The sequence below is a fragment of the Protopterus annectens genome, chromosome 16.part0, assembly GCF_019279795.1.
Source record: "Protopterus annectens isolate FY-2018-M chromosome 16.part0, PAN1.0, whole genome shotgun sequence".
Classification (NCBI taxonomy): domain Eukaryota; kingdom Metazoa; phylum Chordata; order Ceratodontiformes; family Protopteridae; genus Protopterus; species Protopterus annectens.
In genome coordinates this window covers 71055813-71080019 of record NC_056750.1, presented here as the reverse complement: position 1 = coordinate 71080019, position 24207 = coordinate 71055813, and the positions used below count along the sequence as shown (strand labels likewise).

Below are 24207 nucleotides of genomic sequence, written 5' to 3'. Positions count from 1 at the left end.
TTAGTACCATGCTGGTGTATTATTGCTGTGGTAACAATGGTATTTTTCTTACCCCCTGTCTGTTTATCTATGACAATAACATTAGAACCATCAGCATTGTTATCTGGCCCATCTCTGGCCAGACCAATATTGGTATTGTCTTTCATTTCATTTGGAAGGCGTGAGTTCTTCCATCCCTTGGCTCCATTCTCCACTCTGGGCCAAGTAAAGACATGGCCTTTTTTAAAATCGTCTATGTCCCTTTTAAGTTTATCCGCGTTTTGCTGTAACAGTTTTTTCTCATAAATGAAGACGCTGTCTAACATTTTGTGAGTAGATGCTTCTACCACTGGTCTAGGGTACATGGTAAATAAGCTCTGCTGTTGCTTCTGTAGTTTCTCCCTCAATGATGTTTCATGAGGTAAGAAGTAATTGTTCATTAACTCCATGTACTTCAGGCTAGTATCTATGTTTAACTGTTGCCATGAATATAACAAATCTTTATACACAGTACCTGTGGTTGGCATTTTCAGGATCCTTAAACCCCTTGGAACAATTTTACAAGTAATGCATGCTTTGAAGTGTTGCCTCTGCAACTGGAGGCGTTTCAGTTTAAGAAAATCTCCTTCCATTTCTTGTACTAGAGTTTCAAGCCCTCGATAATCTTCTTTACAACTCTGTTCATCATATGTCTCAGCCAATGGACTGAAAGATAACAATGGATTAATGTCACTTGTAACAGCATCTTCAAATCTGCTCTTAATATTAGATGTACCTGACTTGGTACTTCTAAGCATATCAGGATTGTAAGGTAGTTCAACTGTCGGGTTTTGACTGCTTCCCTCAGCCATGAGTGCGTGAGCAAAAATAAGTCACGTAGATTAAAAACAAAGAATAGTGCTCACTACACTAAAGTGACTAACACATTACTTCCCAAATGTTGTGAGATTGTTTTGAAAACCAAATCCAGTAGCAGATTTCAGAACAGCATAATAATATGGCTGCATCTGCAAACACAAGTTTAAATCAAACTGCTAAACACACACAGGCCAATTACAATTTAATACTGATGTGTAACCAATAGTAACCAAACCAGAAACAACAGCATTCGCTCCTTATCTCACCAGGAAGGGAACCAGCTGCACCATTTTTAGATGAAAATGTTTCATATTTTAAATCAGGAATTTTAAATTAGCACTAGCATACTCATATGCACACCAGACAACCTGGCACATCTCCAACAAATTATTCAGGAAGCTTTAAGTGCCACTGAAACTTAGCATTGTAGCTACCCCCCCCCCAGAAAATACCACTACTCCCCCCCAAATCCCTCTCTCGTGAAAAAAAAAACGTTAACATCCTCTCTCTTAATAGTACAACCATTGAAATCACTTCTCATCGCAAATTATTGGGGATGATGATAGAGGATGAAAATCTTAAATTCAACCTGCATATAAAAAACTGCATAAAAAAACTCACAAAAAGCTAGGGGTGTTTTCTGGAGCCAAAAATGTTCTCACTAGCACTACTGAACGTAGACCTGCCACTGTGTACTTCCTCCCCTCATCCTCCCCTCACTACTTTATGGCACTCCCATCCTTACTAATCTCCAGGTATCACAAAAAGCAAAACTTGAAGAATGCTGTAATAAAGTGGCTACATTTGTAGCAAATACGCCTTTCAGAATCCACCAATGTATAGCACTAAAAAGTCTAAATTGGTTAAAACCACCACACCAACTAAGGTATACACAGCTTCTTACCACCTATAAATCTTGTGCCATCCTCATCCACTGGCTCTCGGTCCTTTACTAACTGTCCCACTACTACACAAATCTTAGACAAACCCCAAACTCACTCTTGATCAGTCACCTAAATATCAGAAGTATAAACAATAAGATTCAACACCTACATGCCCTCTTAGATGTTCTTTCCCCAGACATACTATGTCTAACTGAAACCTGGCTAAAACCTTCTACTTCAGATAAAGAAGTTATACCACCAGGCTATAACATCCTAAGGCTTGATTGAACCAATATAAAGGGAGGTGGGGTAGCTGTTCTGTACAAATCCATGCTTGAAGTGTCCAATAATGCCCTGCAAACATCCCTGTTTGGCAATGCTGAAATTATTATCACTAAGATCCACATTAATAAGAACAAATGTATAAATCTCATCTGTGTGTATATTCCCCCAGGCAATAACATAAATACCCTTAAAGATATCCTACATTGGTTATCCAGCAATTACCCCCAAGAAACCATTGTACTTGGGGACTTCAACATAGATTGGAACATGTGTTCCTCAGAACCTCCCACTCACCACATAAACCTTAATGGATTTTCAGAGGTCATATCCTCCCCCACTAGGATCAGTAAACCCAACAATAAAGCAAGTATTCTGGATTGGATTCTTGTTAACACCCATCCCCTCAAATACAAGAGTGGGACCCTGCCTGATGATGTAAGTGATCACCTCCTCACCTATTTAATCAGGCAAAAAGCTGATATCCACAACCAGTCCATTTTTAAAACAATAAGGAACAATAAGAATTTCAACTGCACAAATTTCCAAAATTAACTCAAATCTTGCACTCGGTCAGTTCTGAAACAATTACCACTTGAAGAAGCAGTAAATTACTTTAATACCAAATTCCTATCCATCCTTGACACCCATGCACCAGCACGGACTGTTAGAACCAAAACAAAAGTTGTTCCTTGGCTCTCAAAAGAAACCAGACATAAAATGTTAGTTAGAAATAGGCATTGGGCCACTTTGAGGACCACAAAAAAAACCCATAGATAAAACTTAGATACAGACAGCTAAGAAATGAAACAAAATAAATCCACCACATTAGACAAGAAAAACTATTACTGTCATTTACAAGAAAAACACCAAAACAAGCCACAAAAGTTTTGGGAAGGTATAAACAAACTCCTTAGTCCAGGACAGTCCTCCACTCCTACCCCTTTGGATTCTAACCAAACCCTCCCAGCAGAAATTGCCAATACCTTTAACAGCTTCTTTATAACAACCACCCAGAACCTAGCTAACCATTTATCACCTGGATGCCCATATTCTCTGGCCACTACACCCTGCTCCCAACCCTCTTTAACTCCAAGCCAGTTTGCACAACTTTGGTCCGAAAATTACTTAAAAAACTAAAGCCTACCACCCTGTCGGATGATCTCCTCCCTGCAGAATATCTATAAAAAGATGCAGATGCCATAGCATACCCCATTACTATCCTGATCAATAGAACTATAACTGAAGTGTCCATTCCCGCTGTCTGGAAGATATCCCATGTAATCCCACTCCATAAAGGAGGCAGCTCTACTGAACTTTCAAACTATAGACCCATAGCTATTCTGTGACCCTTGGTAAAATTATGGAAAAATGAATCCAGAATCAACTCCTGAACTATCTTGTCCATAATAATCTTCTAGCCAACACCCAACATGGCTTTAGACCATTCTGTAGTACAACCTCAGTCCTCCTCTCCTTCTCTATCATCATTAACCAACACCGAAACAATGATAAACTTTCATCTGCTATCTTTCTCCGTCCTTCAAAAGCCTTTGATGTGGCAAACCACCAAATACTCATAAACACTGAAATCCATCTCCCTAGAGGACCAGGCCATCCATTGGTTTCAATCATATCTCAGTGGTAGACAACAGGCTGTCCTATGGCAGAGAAAACTATCCACCCTTTTACCCATCATCCTCAGATTATCCCAAGGCTCCATACTAGGTCCACTATTTTCCATTTTCATCAATGATTTGTATAAGGTCATCCCAAATGCAACATGCATTCAATATGTGGATGACTCCACTTTAGTATGCTCCGACACTTTACCTACAGATTTGCAGATTCTATCTCAAAATACTTTTAACACAGTTGAAAATTGGCTCCTTAACCATCGTTTCATGTTAAATCCTAATAAAACCAAACTGCTGCTTTTCTCCCCCACTCACAGGTATGCCCCTATAACCTTTACATTAAAATCCAACAACAGCACCATTATTTCCCCAGATTCCTCAACCAAACTGTTACGATTTATAATAGATAATAGTCTTAAGTTTGATCTGCATATCAATAAAACTATTAAAACACTTAATAAAAAACTTGGCTCACTGTATAGGATCAAGCCCTTCCTAATGCCATTAGCCAGAACTGTAATTGCTCAGACACACCTACTCTCCACCCTACTCTATGCTTCCCCTCTATTTACAAGCCTCAGCAAAACTGACCTTAATAAACTTTCTAGCAGCTACAATCACATTGCTAGATTCGCTACCGTTGCAGCCTACAGAACTCTTCATTGTCATAACTTAAATCTACTAGGATGGCTTGAACTGCCTAACCTACTTCAGATTAACCAACACATTGTTGCACACAAGATCCTCTACCAACAAGATAATACAACCATACTTAAAAACCTCATCACCCCTACAGTAACCTCAGTGCACTTCGTTCATCTGAAAGACTACTAGATCAAACTCTCAAATCCAACACAGCTGGAGAATCTCCATTTGCTAACTCTGTTGGCAAAACTTGGAATTCTCTTTCTGCTAATCTTACATCTGAACTCTCTCTACCTCAGTTCAAGAAAAGTCTGATTCAGTACTTTAAAAAACAATGGCTATGTCCTTGTCCTAATCCAGACTAACTCTAACCATCACTCGTGTGCACATGGAGTACTTCTGCCTACACTTTATTGTTTCTTAACTTATAAATCCTATGATCTCCTTGGATCTACTACCAAGTTAGCCTACTAGGCATTCAATTCCCTATCATTCTTAAAAACACTGTCTAGAATTTTCCATCTGAGTAAAAATGTAATAATTTGTTTGTGTATCTGTTTTTGTGTTTGTTTACATCTGTGTAAAAATCCTTTTGTTTGTGTTCTGGAAGATTCCATAGCCAAAGTCAGGCTCTGTTCTTGATCAACCTCAAGATACACTATATCCATAAATATGGACCAGTACCTATTCATGCCTTATACATCCTTACTCCCCGTCCATAAATATGGACCAGTACCTATTCATACCTTATACATCCGTACTTCCCGTTATTCACTCACTTCCTTATTTCAACCGATTTATTTCCCCTTTCTTTCCAAATATACCATAACCCTGTTTTTTTTCTCTCACTTCATAGTACAACTCCTGTTTGTATTATACTAACTTACCTTCAATTTCTCTAAACTGGCTAAAATATTCCTAAATATTAAATCATTGTTATATATGTTGTATCTACTTTTAACCAATGTTATCACATTATATCCAGCTGTGTGAGGTTCCTGAGTTTGAGAGGGTGGCCTGTAACCTGGTACAAACTGCCGAGCAGCCTTGCCTACAGTTAATTGCACGTGGATGGCCTCCGATGCATCGTGTGTTGCCACCAACCTTGAGGTGAGGGTGGCCTTGATGAATATGGACACCCACCCTCCTTCCCTGGTGTCGTCTGGATTTTGGGGCCGGAACGCATGATATGAGGTAACACCTGATACTGCCGGGGTGCTGTCAGGAGCCCTGAACCAGGTTACAGTCACAGCACAGACATCGATGTTCTCCATACTGAGAAGGGCTTCAAGTGCGTGCATCTTGAGGTTGAGATGTCTGGCATTGAGCAGCATTACCCTTAGTTTATTTCCTTCTTTGTGTTATAGGGTGGTAGGGTTAGAATCTGAGCCTTGCCTAAAAAAGGCACAATGGGGGTGGCAAGAGCCCTAGCCAAATTCTGGAAGCCCAGGGGTGACAGGTGCAAGCCATCCCCTGCGAATCAGCGTGGCTTGTCCAGCATGTCATCCCAGGCAGATGGACATTGGATCCCCTTTGAATGACACCATAGATTAAGCCAATTATTACAGCTGGTCATCTTGTCTCTGTATTGTGGCATCATTCTTGGTGAAGGTAGGATACTGCTCAAGGTCAGGGTCATACCTGCCTGGGCTACATAATCAGAGAGCTCCTCTATGTCTCTGTTCATGTAGTCCAGGGAGGTACATCTCAGGTCGTTCACACCAGCATGGACAATGACTGAGTCATACTTGTACTTGCAGTTGAGTGACCTGAGTGCTTGCATTATGTGGTGGATTCCAGCGCCCAATAGGCAGCTTACTGTGACCTTCTCCTTACTAAATCTGGTGAGCGGGACGTCAGTGTGTCTGACGATGGAGTCACCTATGACGGGTGTGTCTGGCATTGTGTTTGGCCTTAAGGGCTGTGAATGTTTGGCACACTGACTCTGTGGTCTATGTGTTGCATGTGCTGTGCCCTGTGGAGGCAGTTGTTTGGGTGTCTGCTTTGGTAGCCTCTGCTGTTATGGTAGATCTGTGATCAGAGGCTCCGAGTATGTCTTTATGTGTTTATGTGTATGATTTGAAGTTGTGATAGTGCTATGTGAGACTGGGTTTGTAGTGTGTGTGGTCACCTTCTCCTCCTCTCTGGTCCTGCCAGTCCTATGTTGCGAGAGCTCAGCCTCCAGTTTGGCTATATAGTTGCATCTCTGGCATGCATTTGTGTTTTGTGGGAGAAGGACAGGGTTGTCTGTGTACATGAGTCAATTGTAACATTGCCTCAATATTCCCAGGTTCACCAGCTGAGCAGGAGAGGACACTAGCAACTGATCCCTTGACATGCTAGAAGGAATAGACAAAAAACTGTTGGAAGACAGGAAGATATCAAGCCCCCCAAACCACATTATATTGCTTGACTGACAATACCTACACATACACCATAGTTTCATAGTTTCATAGTTTACTACTAGGCTATCTGCCCTAGTGCATTTATAAGCCTAGCCATAGTGATGTGGCTATTGCCACCACTTATAGTGGTAATAAGTGTACAGAATAGATTCCGAATATTGTGCCTCTCACTTAGTAGTGACACATTATGACCCCTGTACATAATTGAATACCTTGACTGTGCCTCTGTCTAGTAGTGACACAGGGAGGACCCCTGGGGTAAAACTACAATCCCACATCCAGTTGTCCAGACTTCTCTTGAAGAGAGTCAGTGAGGGACTCTGTCTAACATGAACTGGGATACTCTGCTAGAGTGTGAGAAGCCTCTGAGTTATGACTCTGTCCCTCCAGCATGTCCTATACATGTATGTGCTGAGGTTCAAATCTTCAGCTCCCATGGTTCTGGTGGAGTTGGATTGCTTGCAGTGGAGCATGTCCACCACATCCTGATTGGACATGGTCTTGTATGTCAGGCATAGGTCACCTGTAAATATGCGGTATGCCACTGAATAAAGCTGGATTTCCTTTAGTCTGGAAGCATATGACATGTGTTGTAGACCCCTGATCTCCTTGGTAAGGTACTTTTGGGGTCTCTCCAGCTGTTGCAAGTGCTGGGTGAGGTACATACCAAATGGGGCTTTGTATTCAATCATGGGCCTGATAAGGGAGAAGTATAATGGTACAATGACCTCCTGTGATCTGGATGGAAAACCCTTCATGATAAGGTGGGCAAGATAGAAAGTCTTTCTAACCACTTTGGCAACATGGGTGTCAAACGAGATGTCACTATCTACATGTGTCCCCAGGTGTCTGATTTGTATTCTGTGCTCAGTGGGTTGCTGTCTATGTATTGATTTGTGGGTACTTTGTTCCTCCCAAAGGGGATGACTACACATCAGTTGCAGTCAGTTTCAGGCCATGATTCCGGCACCAGCTATCTGTCGTTGTGACGGCATTCTGTAGGATGTGTGTGCCGGCTGATGTATTCACTTAGGTTGCAGTCAGCTGCAAACTTTGTCAGCCACAACCCTCCTATGTTTGCTTTCACATCTGAAAAGTAAATGCCAAATAAGAGGGGTCCCAGGGCAGATCTTTGTGGGACACCAGTTGTGACTGGCTTTGAATCTGACAAGGCACCTGCAATGTCAACTTTATGGGTTCTGTTTCTTAGCCGTTTTGCAAACTATCCTGTGACATATGATGTTATAGTTCAGCTGTTGAGCTTGTCTATGATGCCTGCGTGGGGTATTGTGTCAAAGGCCCTAGCCAAGTGCAGGTAGGCTGTGTGGACCGTGTAGCCCTCATCAATGGCCCTACTGACAGTATCAAAATAGTCAACTAGGTGCAAAAGGCAGGATCTGCCCTGTACAAAGCTGAACTGGGTGGGATCAAGGGTCTGTAGGTCACCGATGTCTCTGTTTAAGAGCTCCATAATGACTCTTTCCATAGCTTTGCAGACAAGGCTGGTTAAGCTTGTGTGGTGGTAGTTGCCATGGTCTGTGGAGGCATCTCCTTTGTGGAGTCGGACCACTGTTGCTGTACGCCAGTGTTCAGGTACATATCCTGTAGCAAGGCTAAGGTTAAATAGCATTTGTATATACGGGTTTAGCTCCTTCTGGAGTTCACATAGCATGCAACTGGGGATGCCATCAGGTCCCATTGATGCTGTGTTCTTGTCTTTGCTGAGTGCAGCTCTCACATGGACATCTGAGATGACAGTGAGGTTACATTCATCTGTGATAACTATCTTCTGTTGGGGGTGAGGGAGGGGGAAAATTGCACTGAACCTGTCTGCCAGAATGTTGCCAATATCTGTCAGGTCACTGAAATATATGCTGTTGTGTACCAACTCAGAGCATATCTGAGGGTTCCCACCCAGGTGTCTGACATAACTGAAAAAGGCAGTGTGGTTATCTTTATCGTCTTTGGTGTTTATGTCTCAAAGTTGACCTTGGATGTCTTTATGAGAGAATGTAGCTTTTTACTAGTGCTGCTCACAGATGCCTTCCCTTTAGGAGATGTAGCTCAGTCTTGCATTAGTATCCTTCATCTGTTATACAGTTTGTTTATGGCTGGGGTCCACCAGACAGGCTACTTTCCCTTGGTGGAGAGGGTCATGTTATTATTTGTGATTGCATGGTTCATGCTATCTCGGAGATGTCCGTAGAAAGTGTCTGTGAAGGAGTCACCATTGTGTGTTGTGGTTTCCACTGGCCCAGTGGGCTTAACAGATACCATCTCAGTCCAAAGAAGTGTGAAGTCAGCTTTTGAGGTGTTTGTCACTATACTCTTTGTATTATACTAGCACTGACACAAGTGTAGACAATTTCCCAGATTCCATCAAACAAAATGGACATGCAAAATGTAACACTTCCACAAGAGGGGTAAGCATACTGGATGTGATAATCAGAAATATGTGTACTGGATGTCAAGATGAGAAGTGTATCCCTCACTGGTAAGACCAGACCATAGAGTACTCACACTGTAGTTACACATCACGACCCCAGTCCCTGACCAGACTACCACAGTGAAACACATGTATAAAGCATAGCTTGCACCCCTACAAACCAATGTGGAATCCATAAAAAGCCCTGTGCAGGTCCAGAATATGGGACACACTGCAGAACATGTTATACAGGCATACCATGAACACAGCCAAGAGTGCTTTGAGTCTGCAATCACAAACAACAAGACACAATGCCATACACCCAGGCGTCTGGCATGCTGGACACCATAAATTACTAAACCATTGAAGAGAATGAGGAAGCTACCACATGATAGATCAAACATGAAAAGTGAAGTAATCAGTGATCACTAGTATGGCAATAAAATGTGTCCACACATACAATCCACTAAGGCCAGGCAAAACAAGTATAATCTGTGAATCCAGTGGCAATGTGACACCTGTCCCAAGTACACACACAACAACTCACCCCAATAAATACAAATGTATGTGATAGATGCAACCAGGTAGCCAAACCGGGGCTTGAGCACCCCCAAATCAGTACTGTCAAAAGTAGTCAGGAGGACAAGGTAACCACATACACCACAAACCCAGTCCCACATAGACCTACAACGACTATAAACCAAACACATAAACACAAAAACATTCCCAGAGGCCCTAATTACAAACACACAACACCAACACAAGCCTTCAAAGCAGACACCCAATAAAGCAAACCCCAGACATAGCAAATGTAACACATAGTACACAAAGCTGGTGTGCCAAACAGTCACAGGACAGAAGGAGAAACAACATGCCTGATACAGTTGTAATAGGTGACTCCATAGTGAGACATGCTGCTGTCCCAGGGATGGCTTGCACCTGTTACCCATGAGCATCTGGATATTGCCTAAGGCTTTTGCAAACTACAGAGATTCTCCCGTAGTCAAGGCCGAAAAGAGCAACCCACCACCATAGAACACAAAACTGGAAAGAAACAGAAGGGTAATGCTGATCAATGCCAGATGTGTAAACCTCAATATGCATGCTCCTGAGGCCCTCCCCAGTATGGAGAACATTAATGTCTGTCCAGTGATACAAACCTGCTGCAAGCCTCATGACAGCACACCAGCACTACCAGGTAATACCACATATCATGTGTTATGGCCACAAAACCTGTAACAAAACATAAAAGGAGGGTGAGTATCCATATTCAGCACAGACAGCCATACGTCCAGTTAACTGACAATGCTTATGTCATTGCAGTCCACCCATGTGCAACTAACTGTAGGCAAGACTGCTGTACAGTCTGTAGCATGCTACAGACCACACTCTCACACACAGGAATCCCACCCCACTGTCCTGAAGACAGTGGACAGTATGAATGTACCACCAAATACAAAACAAGGTACACACAAATTACCACATAGGTGGTAAACCATTATGTGTGGAAGGAGTAATCAGGGACCTAGTGACACAAGTGGACAGTCACCTGTTATGTGACAGCCACATCGCCAATTTGTCTAGGAAGACTGTCTATATTGGATACTGTATCATGAAAGGATTCACATCTACGTCAACAAAGGTCATTGTCCCCATATACTGTTCCCCTATCAGACCATAATGTAATACAATGCCTCATGTGGGATGTACATTACCTGGCACCTGCAGCAGTTAGAAAGACCTCAAAGGTACCTCAGCAAGAGTCAGAAAGGGTCTCAACTATATCTCATATGCTACCTGGCTGTAGACACCACAGCCGAATGCAGTCACATACTGCCAACACAGAGGCATTGTATGTCTGTTGTACAAGTCCATGTCCAACACAGAAGTAATGGACATGCTCCACCCCAGAAAAATCAAAGCCATCGGAGCTGTGTGAGTCAGAGATGTCAACCTTAACACATAATCAAATAGGATGTGCTGGAGGGACAGATACCTAACCCTGAGTCTCTCCACACCCTGGAACAGAATACCACTACATGTTAGGCAGAGACCCTCACTGACACTCTTCAACAGGAAGTTAGCAAAATGGATGGATAATTGTAGGTGTACACTGGGGTCTTTACTGTGTCATGTCCAGACAGAGGCACAGCTAAGTAAATCATAAGTGGCCATAATATTCACATAGCAAGGGGTGGCAAAAGCCACATGCACTGTGGCTAGGCTTACAAATGCCCTAGGGTGGATAGCCTAGTATGAACCTATGAACCTATTATGATACAAATTGTACAGGGCACTAAGGATAACCCCAAGGCTGCTGCAACTGATGGTAGTAAGTGTGTTGTGAATTCCTGGATATGCTCTGGATCACACAAATATTACAAACAACATACCAAACACACACACGTATTGCCAACATACATCCTGACAGGTGCAGTGCAACCCCCCCCCCTCATAATGCGAAATATCTTTCCCAGCAGACTGCTGCCTCCCTGACATTATGTCAGCCTTACCACAGGATATGTACCCAAAGAGCAGTGTACAACAACAGTGGGTGTTCTCAAGAAAGGTGTCGCCTGAATGGATACTAAAAACAACCACCACAGAATCCTGAGAAGCTTGGTCTGCACAGCTATGGAAAGGAACAGCATGTACTGCAGACATAACGATATTGGGGATCTATTGACACCCGACCCTACCCAGTGTGGGTTTATGACGTGCAGACCCGCCCTAAACATGTGTGACTCAGTTGAAACAGTGATTGAGGTCACTGATGAGGGCAATGTGGTCCACACAGTGTAGCTGGACCTTGCAAAGCCTTCCATACAATACCCTACATGTTCAATATAGATATGCTCACCAGCTTATATATACACCCCAATGTCATTAGAGGGGTTGCAAACCAGACCAATGACAGAACTGACATGGCCAGACATGCTGCAGCCATGTCAGACTACAAACCACATATAACAGGTATCCCACAAAGCTTGGTCCTGGGACCTTCCCTGTCTGGTATATATGCCCCATAGGTACAGGCCAACATGTAAGGACTGTGCCTGAACATGTTTGCAGAGGACTACAAACCGCCTAACATATCTGACACTTCAGCTGACACAAGCATCCCACAAAAGGGCCACATAGAAACAGACAACCGGTGCCATAGCCATGTCAGCATGTGAAATGGAGAAAACTGTATAGTCAACCTCTGTGGATATACAGTAAGTGACCACCAATTACCACATAGGTGTTAACCTATTACATACTTCACATGTAATGACGGACCTGGGTACACAAGGTGATAGATATCCTGCATAGGACAAACATGTGGCTGTAGTGTTAACAGAAACAATCCATATACCAACCTAATCATGAAGGTTATGACATCTAGATAAGGGGAGGTCATTGTGGTTCTGCAGTTATCCTTCATCAGCGTTACAAATGACCACAACAGCCCCTGTGGGGTGTACCTCAGCAGACACCTCCATCAACTGTAAAGTCCACAACAGTACCTTACCAGGAGTATCAAAGAGCTGGAACACATGTAATGTGTTGCCTGATTAAACAGAGTGCAGCTCCACACACTGCCATGCTGGCCACCCAGACGCAAGCTGTGCTTGATGTAGAAAGCCATGTCCAAGCTGGAATCAATGAACATGCTGCACCTTGTACAATCTGAATGGCAGTGAGCTATGCACATGAGGGACCTGAACCCCAGCACTGACATACATAGGACAAGCTGTACTACATTATCCATAACACAGAAGCCACCCCCACGCATAAGTAAACTACCAGTACAGGTTATCCATAGAGTCACTCATTGATTCTCCTCAACAGGAATCTTAATGAGTGGATGGGAGATGGTAGGTTTACCCTGGGTATCAATGTTATGTCACAGGTAGACAGAGGCACAGTATACTAAACAAGACATATATCATGGCAAACTACACTTACAATGTGTCGAAGGACAAACACACTCTCTGACTAGCATTAGAAATGGCCTAGGGCACATCAGTAGTGTTTGCCAATGTACACCTATGTTGTGGAATACACTACTGATGTTGGATGAGGCTGTTGTAAGTAGTTCATATCTGAACATAATGCAACATGGTCAGATAGGTTTATAGGTTCATAGGTTTATACTAGGCTATCTGCCCTAAGGCAGTTATAAGCCCAGCCCAGAGTTTTATGGCATACGCCACCCCTTATATGGAAACAATACTGTGCCCATTAGTTTGTCGTGCCTCTGTCCAGCAGTGACACGGAGATGATCCCCGGGGTAAACCTATGATCTCCCATCCACAGGTAAAGATTCCCCTTGAACAGAGCCAGTGAGGTGCTCTGCCTCACATGGACCGGGATTGTATTCCACAGCATAGGGAGTCTCTGAGTGGTACATCTATCCCTCCAATATGTCCTACTTATATCCCTGCTAAGGTTTAAGTCACTTGCCCTAGTGGTTCTGGTGGATTTGGCGATTTTGAGGTGGAGCATGTCCATTACTTCCTGGTTGGACATGGCCTTGCATGTCAGGCACATGTCACCTCTGAGCAGACGGTATGTGACTGAATAGAGCTGGAGTGTCTTCAATCTGGCAGCATATGACAGATGTTGGAGACCCTTTATCCTTTTGGTGTGGGACTTTTGGGGTCTCTCCAATTGCTGCAGATGTTGGGTGAGATACATCCAGAATGGGGCATTGTACTCGATCATTGGTCTGATAAGTGAAGAGTACAGGGGAACAATGACCTCACTAGATCTGGATGTGAATCCCTTCCTGATCAGGTGGGCAATGTCGAAGGTCTTTCTAGCCACGTTAGCAATGTGAGTGTCAGGAGAAAGGCCACTGTTAACCTGGGTCCCCAGGTCCATGATAACCTCCTCTGTGCTTACAGGATTGCCACCCTATATGGTAGCTTGGGGTTACCTTGCTTTTCCCGAAGGGTATGACTATACATGTTTTGGCATTTACCGTCAGCCCATGGCTCTGGCACCAGCTATCAGTGTCCGTGAGTCCCTTCTGAAGGATATCCGTGTCTGATGCACTGTCCAGTATGGCGCCCAGTTTGCAGTCATCTGCAAACCTTGTCAGCCAAAGTCCTCCCATGTTGGCCTGTACCTCTGAGAAGTAGATGACGAACAATAGAGGGCCAAGGACTGAGCCCTGTGGGACACCACCTGTGACCGGCTTGGAGTCTGACATAGCGCCAGCAACTCTAACCCTGTGGGTCCTGTCCTTAAGCCAGTTTGCAACCCATCTTGTGACATATGGGTTTACATTTAGGTTGGTAGGTTTTTCTACAATACCCGAGTGGGGTATTGTGTCAAAAGCCTTTGCAAGGTCAAGATAGGCTGTATGGACTGCCCTTCCCTCAGCAATGGCCTTAGTGACTGTTTTGAAGAAGTCAACCAAGTTCAAAAGGCATGATCTGCCCTTGACCAAGCCAAACTGGGACGGGTCCAATGTCTGCATGTCCCCTATATCTTTGTTTATGAGCTCCATTATGATCCTCTCCATAGCTTTGCAGACTAGACTTGTTAAGCTTATGGGGTGATAATTACCAGGGTCCGTAGAGGCACCACCTTTGTGCAGATGTGCACAACTGGACCCTAACCAGGCTGTTGTGCACACTATGGAAATGTAAAGCAGTGATGGGACTAAAGCCCAGGATACTGTCCACCACAGTGAAAGTACTGAACCACTACACTATACAGTACTACAGTGTTAGGTCAGTATGAATGGATGTTGACAATTGTATGCAAAGTATCCCATGCAAAACCTGCAGGCACAGTATAATCCCTGTTGTGTTCACACAAAAAGCATTTGGACAGTAACTACACAACATGGCACAGAATACATAACCATAAACTGGAGATATTTGTTGAAGGTCACACTCATCCACAAATATGATGGGCTGCAGAGTTCAACATATGGAAAGCTCACTCTGGGCATGCTCACACACTTAGATAAATGAGACATCTTTCACACAACATGCCATGGGAAGGCTGAACTGGGCATGCTCACACACTTGGTCCAAATGTTACTCCTAGCAACTGTGAAAACACACCAGAGGATGCTCATTCCCCTTTCTAGACACTGATCATGTCAGCACCCTATAAGTATATCAGGAGAAAAAGAATCTCCCAGTAATCTGAATAGCGCGCTCTGCTAATGCATCTGTCTCTAGTGTCATAACATAGTTAGGTAGGGGTTTGAATCCAGCAGGTGGCAAGTGTGTGTGAAGGGGGGGTAAGTGTGTGTGTATGAAAAAAACATCCCTTTTGGCAACTGTGAAAACACACCACAGGATGCTCATTCCACTTTCTAAACTCTGATGATGTCAGCACCCTATAAGTATATCCGGGGAAAAGCCATCTCCCAGTAATGCGAATAGCGCGCTCTGCTAATGCATCCGTCTCTAGTGTCATAACATAGTTAGGTAGGGGTTTGAATCCAGTAAGTGTGTATGAAAGAAACATCCCTTTTGGCAACTGTGAAAACACACCACAGGATGCTCATTCCACTTTCTAAACTCTGATGATGTCAGCACCCTATAAGTATATCAGGAGAAAAGAAATCTTCCCGTAATCCGAATAGCGCGCTCTGCTAATGTATCCATCTCAAGAGTCATAACGTAGTTAGGTAGGGGTTTGAATCCAGCAGGTGTGAAGGGGGGCAAGTGTGTATGTAAAGAACATCCTTTTTGGCAACTGTGAAAACATACCACAGGATGCTCATTCCCCTTTCTAAACTCTGATGATGTCAGCACCCTATAAGTATATCAGGAGAAAAGAAATCTCCAAGTAATGGGAATAGCATGCTCTGCTAATGCATCCGTCTTTAGTGTCGTAACATCGTTAGGTAGGGGTTTGAATCCAGCAAGTGTGTGTAAAGGGGGGTAAGTGTGTTTGAAAGAAATCCCCCTTTTGGCAACTGGGAAAACACACTACAGGATGCACATACCCCTTTCTAAACAATATCACAATTATTTATGGCTTTTGATTACAGACATGTCACGTGTGTTTTGCCCACACAGAATGCCCATGTGTGCGGGTTGTCTCTCACAATAATGCATGACATTGATTAAACCAGTTATGGCAATGCACACATGGTGTATGTGTGTGCCAAATACACATATGTACCTGTGACCTTCAATAGTTACCATGTGTGATGCCTGCCACATGTGAATACATGGTATTTGCACAGGGTAACATTATGACTGTGGTCTTCTGTGCAGGTACTGCATGTGGGATGTGTATATACAGTGTGAGATGTAGATGCTATCAGCCTAGTAGTGAGGGATACACACCTGGTCTGGGGCATATAGTCTACATGTTGTTGATGAACAGGTGCTGCATGTTTTCACCTGTTGTGGGAGTGGTAAGACGTTGTTCCATAGCAATGCAGTGACCGTATGCTAAGAACTGTTCAGCTAGGGTGTTGTAGCTACAGTAATTCATTAGCATTCAGTAATATGTCAGCATCCCTGGTGAGGGTCTGATGCCAACCAAGGTCAGGGTTCTACCAGCCTGTGTCACTTGCTCAGTGATCCCTTCCATGTTCCCTATCATGTATCCCAGTGAGGGACATCACACATCAGCTGTAGTGGCATGGACAATGACTGAGTCATATGTGTCCATGCATCTGACTGACCTGTATGCTTGTGTTATGTGGTGGACCATAGTGCCCCATGAGCATATCACTGTGACCTTCACCTTGTCCAGCCTGGTGAGCATGTCCTCACTGTACTGGACAATTAAAGTACCTAACACAACTGCAGCAGTAGTGTTGTATAGCTGTACAGACTGTGCTTGTTTGGCACACAGGATTTGTGTGCTATGTGTTATGCGTGCTGTGTGCAGGCCTAACATATGCCTGTGTGCCAGCTGCAGAGGTGTCTGCCAGTCATGCAGGATGCTATCCTTAGGCTCCACGAATGGCCCGGTGTGTTTCCGTGCTTGTATTGCTGTCAGTATAGGTCCACATCAGACTGGTATTGCAGTCACTGTAGTATTTCATGCCACCTGACAGGTTATGCCAGTACTGGGTTCAGAGTGCTTAGTCCACAGTTTGGCCATGTGTTTCCATCTCATACATGTGTTGTACATCCATGGGTAGGGGATAGGGTTGACTGTGCACATGTGGCAGCTGAGACATTACTACATGACTCACATATTCCACAACTGTACCATAGAGGTGGCTGACAACTGACCTTTGCACATGCTACCATAGTATTGAGATTGCATTGGTGATTAACAGCACATAGGGCCAATGGTGAACAAGATACATAGGTCCATAGGTTCATACAAGGATATCTACCCTAGGGAATTTATACACCTACCAGAATGTGTGTGGCTTTCACCATGCATTGTAAATCTATCTTGCTATGCCCTATTCCAGGGTTAGTATACTGTGCCTCTGCCTAACAGTGACACATAAGTGATACCCAGGGTAAACCTACAATGTCACATCCAGTCATTAATATCACTCTTGAAGATAGTCACTGAGTGACTCTGCCTAACCTCTATTGGGATAATATTCCAGAATGAAGGGAGCCTCTGAGTTATGAATGTGTCCCTCCAGCATGTGCTATGTATATCACTCCTGAGGTTCAAGTCTTTCCAGCGTGTATCCTGATGGGATCTGGATATTCTGAGGTGCAGCATGGCCATTAAGTCAGGGTTTGACATGGCTTTATATGTCAGGCACAGATTGCCTATGAAGAGGCAGTATGCCACTGAGTAGAGCTGCTGTCTCTTTAACCAGTCAGTATGTGGCATCTGTTTGAGCCCTTTGATCCTCTTGTTGAGGTACGTATGTGGTCTTTCCAGTTGCTGCAGGTGTCTGGTAAGGTGCATGCCAACAGGGTCATTGTAGTCAATTATGGTCATGATGAGGGATGAGTAAAGAGGCACAATGTCCTCCCCTGATCTATATGTGAATCCCATCATGATGATGTGGCCCATATAAAATGTTTTCCTAACCACTTTGTCCATGTTGTTGTCAAATGGTAGAATGGTATCAACCTGTGTACCCCAAGGTCCATAGGTTCATAGGTTCATAGGTTTATACTAGGCTATCTGCCCTAAGGCATTTATAAGCCTAGCCCAAAGTTTTGTGGCTTACGCCACCCCTTATGTTAAAAAATACTGTGCCCATTAGTTTGTTGTGCCTCTGTCCAGCAGTGACACAGAGATGATTCCTGGGGTAAACCTATGATCTCCCATCCACCGGTCAAGATTTCTCTTGAACAGAGCCAGCGAGGTGCTCTGCCTCACATGGACCGGGATTTTATTCCACAGCATAGGGAGTCTCTGGGTGACAAATCTATCCCTCCAGCATGTCCTATTTATATCCGTGCTAAGGTTTAAGTCGCTTGCTCTAGTGGATCTGGTAGATTTGGATTTTTGAGGTGGAGCATGTCCATTAATTCCGGGTTGGACATGGCCTTGTATGTCAGGCACAGGTCACCTCTGAGCAGGCAGTATGCGACTGAATAGAGCTGGAGTTTCTTCAGTCTGGCAGCATATGACAGATTTTGGAGTCCCTTTATCCTTTTGGTGAGGAACTTTTGGGGTCTCTCCAATTGTTGCAGGTGTCGGGTGAGATACATCCTGAATGGGGCATTGTACTCGATCATTGGTCTGATAAGTGAAGAGTACAGGGGAACAATGACCTCATTTGATCTGGATGTGAATCCCTTCATGATCAGGTGGGCAATGTAGAAGGTCTTTCTAACCACTTTAGCAATGTGAGTGTCAAAAGAAAGGCCACTGTCAACCTCGGTCCCCAGGTCCCTGATAACCTCTTCTGTGCTTAATGGATTGCCACCTATATGGTAGCTTGGGGTTACCTTGTTTTTCCCGAAGGGTATGACTATACATTTTTTGGCATTTAACTTCAGGCCATGGCTCTGGCACCAGTTATCAGTTTCCGTGAGACCCCTCTGAAGGATATCTGTTTCTGATGTACTTTTCACTATGGCGCCCAGTTTGCAGTCATCTGCAAACTTTGTCAGCCATAGTCCTCCTATGTTTGCCTGTACTTCTGAGAAGTAGATGCCGAACAACAGGGGGCCAGGACTGAGCCCTGTGGGACACCACTTGTGACCGGCTTGGAGTCTGACATGGCGCCAGCAACTCTAACCCTGTGGGTTCTGTCCTTTAGCCAGTTTGCAACCCATCTTGTGACATATGGGTTTACATTTAAGCTGGTAAGTTTCTCTATAATACCCGAGTGGGGTATTGTGTCGAAAGCTTTTGCAAGGTCAAGGTAGGCTGTATGGACTGCCTTTCCCTCATCAATGGCCTTGGTGACTGTTTCGAAGAAGTTGACCAAGTTCAAAAGGCATGATCTGCCCTTGACAAAGCCAAACTGGGTCGGGTCCAATGTCTTCAAGTCCCCTATGTCTTTATTTATGAGTTCCATTATGATCCTCTCCATAGCTTTGCAGACCAGGCTTGTTAAGCTTATGGGGCGGTAATTACCAGGGTCCGTAGAGGCACTGCCTTTGTGGAGTGGGACCACAGTTGCCGTACGCCACTCCTTGGGCACGTATCCTGTGGTAAGGCTAAGATTAAACAGCTGCCTTATATGCGGGTTTAGTTCCTCGTTGAGTTTGTGTAGCACACAGCCGGGGACACCATCCGGTCCCATTGATGCTGTGTTTTAGCTTTAGAGAGCAGCTTTCACCTGTGCATTTGAGATGTCTGGGAGGCTACACTCCTCTGGGATAGTTATCTCTCCTTTTGGGGGGGAGAGGGGGGTGAAGTTTGCACTGAACCTGTCTGCCAGTATGTTGGCAATGTCTGTGGGTTCAGTGATTTTTGTATCATTTTGGACTAATTCTGTGCATATCTGGGAGTTTCCACCCAGGTTTCTAACATAGCTGAAGAAGGCCTTATGATTGTCTTTTGAATCCATGGCAATTTTTCTCTCAAAGTTGGCCTTGGATGATTTTATGAGTGCTCGTATTTTTTTATAATTCCTTCATCTGCACTTAATGGATTAACACATATGTGGTACTTTGTGGTCACTTTGTGTTTGACAAAGGGGATGACTATACGCTTTTTGGCATTCAGCTTGAGGCCATGGCTGTGGCATAAGTCGTGTGTTTGCAAGAGGCCCTTTTGGAGGATGCGTGTGTTAGCTGGAGAGTTGATTATGGCGTCTGGTTTGCAGTCATCTGCAACTTGCTCAGCCACAGTACTTCCATGTTGGCCTGTACCTCTGATAAATATATAATGAACATGACAGATCCCAGGGCTGAGCCTTGTGGGACACCACTTGTAACTGGTTTTGAGGCTGACATGGCTCCAGCGATTCTAACCATGTGTGTTCTGCCCTTGAGCCACTGTGCAATAACCATAGTGACATAGGGGTTAATATGTACACTGGTGAGCTTCCCTAGAATGCACAAGTGGGGTATTGTATCAAGGGCTTATGCAAGGTCCAGGTAGGCTGTGTAGACCTCCTTCCCCTTGACAGTGGCCTTGGTGACTGTTTCAAAGAAATCAAACAGGTTTGAGAGGTAGGATCTGCCATTAACAAAGCCAAACTGTGTATGGTGACATGTCTGTAGGTCCCCAATATCTATATATATGAGGTTCATGATGATCCTTGCCATAGCTTTGCAGACCAAGCTATTCAGATGTATGGGGCGAATAGTGTCCAGGATCCGTTAAGGCACCACCTGAATGTAGAGGGACCACTGTTGCTGTACGCCACTCTTTGGCCACATATCGTGTAGTGAGGCTGGGATTGAACAGTAGTGTTATGTCTGGGTGTAGCTCTTCTTGGGGTTCATGTAGGACACAGCCTGGGACACTGTCTGGTCCCATTGATGCAGTGTTTATTGCTTTGGAGAGGGCAGCTCTTACCTGAGCATCTGGGATGTCAGGGGGGGCAGCACTCTGCTGGGAGACATATTTGCCCTTTTGGTGTGGTGGGGGGAGAAGGTAGCAGTGAACCTGTCCACTAGGATGATGGCAATGTCTGTGTGTTTGGTACTTATGTGACATCTTGGACTACCTCTGAGCATATCTGGGTATTACCACCCAGGTTCCTAACATAACTACAGAAAGCCTTGTGATTATCCTCAGTGTCTTGTGGAATCTTCTCTCAAAGATGGCCTTAGACAATCTTATGAGTGCCTGTAGTTGTCTTCTAATACTCATCAGTGATGCCTTCACATTTTGGGAGTTTGTTGTATCATGTAGTGGCTTCATCCTTCTATTGTATAGTTTGTTTATGGCTGGTGTCCAGCACACAGGACGTCTGCCTTTGGAGGATTGGGTCTTGCTTTCATATGTGATTGCATGATCCATGCATTCCTGAATGTGTCCATAGAATGCCTTTATACAGGTATCTGCAGTCTGGTCCATATTTTCAACAGGCCTGGGGCTTTGAAGGTTTACACATCATTTATGAGGGGTGTGAACATGCTTGACATGAGCTGTTGACTGACATCCCGCCTCCAGACTGAGCAAGGTGAGGGTCACATTTAGCTACCTGTCGGGTGATAGAATGTGCCACATAACACAAGCACACAGGTCACTCCACAGCAAGTACAAGTATGAGGCAGTCATTGTCCATGCTGGTGTGAACAACCTGAGACGTACCTCCCTGGACCACATGGAAAGAGACACAGAGGAGCTCTTACAGCACCCTCTCAAACTCAGGACTCCCACACAGCCTTCATGCTGACACTGGAGAGTATAGATTTCTCTGCAAACACCATCATACTGGGTGACGTCAGCTACCCAAACATAATCTGTGAACATTACTCAAGCCACAATACCCAAGCTCTAGGGTTCCCATAGTTCAGACACTCTTTAGCTATGGAACAGGTAGTCAACTTTCCCACAAGAGGGGCAGATATACTAGACCTGCCCCGGGATTCATGAACCTTGCGCCAGGCGCACGCATGGCGTAGGCGCCACAATGCCAGACATGGCCGCCGAGCAATTCAGGTACAATCCAATTCCACGTGCACTACCGGCGTGCGCCTGAGTTGCGCCGCCACCAGCGTAGGTATGTTAAACACCCCATGTGCGGTGTTGCACCATGCAAATGAAGGCATGTAGCGATTCACGAAGTGGCGCAGGCGTAGCATAAGGGCACGGTAATGTAAACCAATAAAAACGGTTTACATATATCCAAACATGACATAGGAGTAACGGAAGGCTGCCAACGTCAGGTGTCATACCGGTGCAACATGCCAATGGCGAAAGACACCGAGAATGTCAAAAGAAAACATGCAGAAAATGGAAATAACGACATAAATGGTATGTACGCAGAAACCACAGCAGAACCCCAGGACATGTCCGCGGAAGGTGCGGAACAATGAAATAATATGACAATGTCATAAAAGAGCAGTATAATACACATCAGCTTCACAGCCACAATACACCATAGTATGCATGGAAAGCCACAACCACAGCCCAAGGGTTGCCAAGGAGTGGCGGTGTCCGGCGCCGTAACCATGTATTACTAGTCAATGCCATGCAAATGAGGCAGATAATACTGAATCGCAAAACCCCCGGCGGCGTTAGGCTGCACCAAACGGCGCAGCGGTAATACACAGTGGCCTAGAGAATACATGTCAATCGCAGAGGGGTGTGCCACTGTAGGAGGAAGCACATTGGAGCCCAGCAAACATGGGCTGTACAATGCACATCACAGCATCAGGACCGGCGTGTGAGGAAATAGATGCGCTGAGAGTACACAATGCACGCACAGATGCATGTGCACGAGGATGACTACGTTCCCCAACCCAGTCATGTGACGGCTGCCCCGTCAACAACCACAGATACAGGAAGGTGATGCGGAGAATATGAGGAAATGCAGAAGCAGTGTAATTGGAGTCGTAATGAGCAATCAACACCAATCAACCCACGAAGGGCAATCGGCGGCAGCTGACAACTCTGCATGCAGAATCCCGCAAAACAGGAAAGGGGAGACATAGGAATGCAAAGAAAGTAGGGGATGTAGCAGAATTGCAAAGAGTGAAGAACCGATACAGCACAGCCAAGTAGAGAGGTAGCATAACGCGGCTTGAGACAAATGCATGATATGCCATGTGTCTTCAGGATGCACTCCAGGCAATAGTAGGTGCAACGTGCAGAAACAGTAAGGTAAGGTGTACAGCTAAACCAATGCAGGCAAGTGTAATGTAACACCAAAGGCTACAGCGTTGCAGTGCCAACGGTAAAACACGAAAGATAATCCACAGATACGGCCACACAGACACACCCAATGACATCACCGGGTGTACAGCACAACAGTATAAAGTGTGAATGCACACAACACACAGCGCGTATTCCCAAACGCTGCACTTTAGGGTGTAAACACACTGGGAACTTTTAAAATGTATATGTTGGGTGCCGCCGTGGCCGTGATGCATCGGCATGTGTCAGAGACAGACAGAGTTGTGGAGGAGGGTGCCGACAACTACTGTAGGCCTCAGAGGAGAAGGAGAGTGTTCAGACCAAGGGTGACCTACCAGGGGCTCCAAGACCTGGAGATAGTAGAGCGTTACAGGGTGGACAGGGACACGTTACAGCAAATAGTGGAGCTGTGCCGGCCACGCCTGAGAACAAGAGACAACAGAGGGGAGCCCATCCCAGTGGACACAAAGGTATGTGTAAGCTTGCGAATACTGGCAACAGGTACCTTTCAAAGGCCAACCGGGGATATAATGGGTATCTCACAGGCATCAGCATCCAGGGTACTACACCAGTTTCTGGATGCCATGTTACAACATGCCCATGAGTATATATACTTCCCCAGATCTCAGGAGGAGTTGGCTAGCAATATGCGCCACTTCCGCTGTGTGGCACAATACCCGGAGGTACTGGGTGCGATAGACTGTACGCATATAGAAATCAAGTCACCACCCGGGGAGCAGGGTAGATGCTACATAAACTGCAAGGGATTCCCCACCATCAATTGCCAGGTCGTGTGCAATGCGCAGGGTATTATCATGGATGTGTGTGCTGGCAGCCCTGGAAGCTACCATGACTCCCATATCTGGCATGCCTCACAGCTGTATCAGGTATTGCGCCAGAGGGACATCACAAGGTCACCTTGTGGG

General features: G+C 44.8%; 1 protein-coding gene across 1 annotated transcript in view; it reads right to left on the bottom strand.

The window, feature by feature from the left end:
* Nucleotides 1–905: 905 nt before the first annotated feature.
* The window catches only part of LOC122790514 (ER membrane protein complex subunit 4-like), a 147601-nt gene continuing 124299 nt past the window's right edge, over nt 906–24207 (bottom strand). The window contains exon 3 of the mRNA XM_044058064.1: nt 906–986. Within this exon, the coding sequence (XP_043913999.1) occupies nt 906–986 (81 nt within the window). The remainder of the gene's footprint in view (nt 987–24207) is intronic.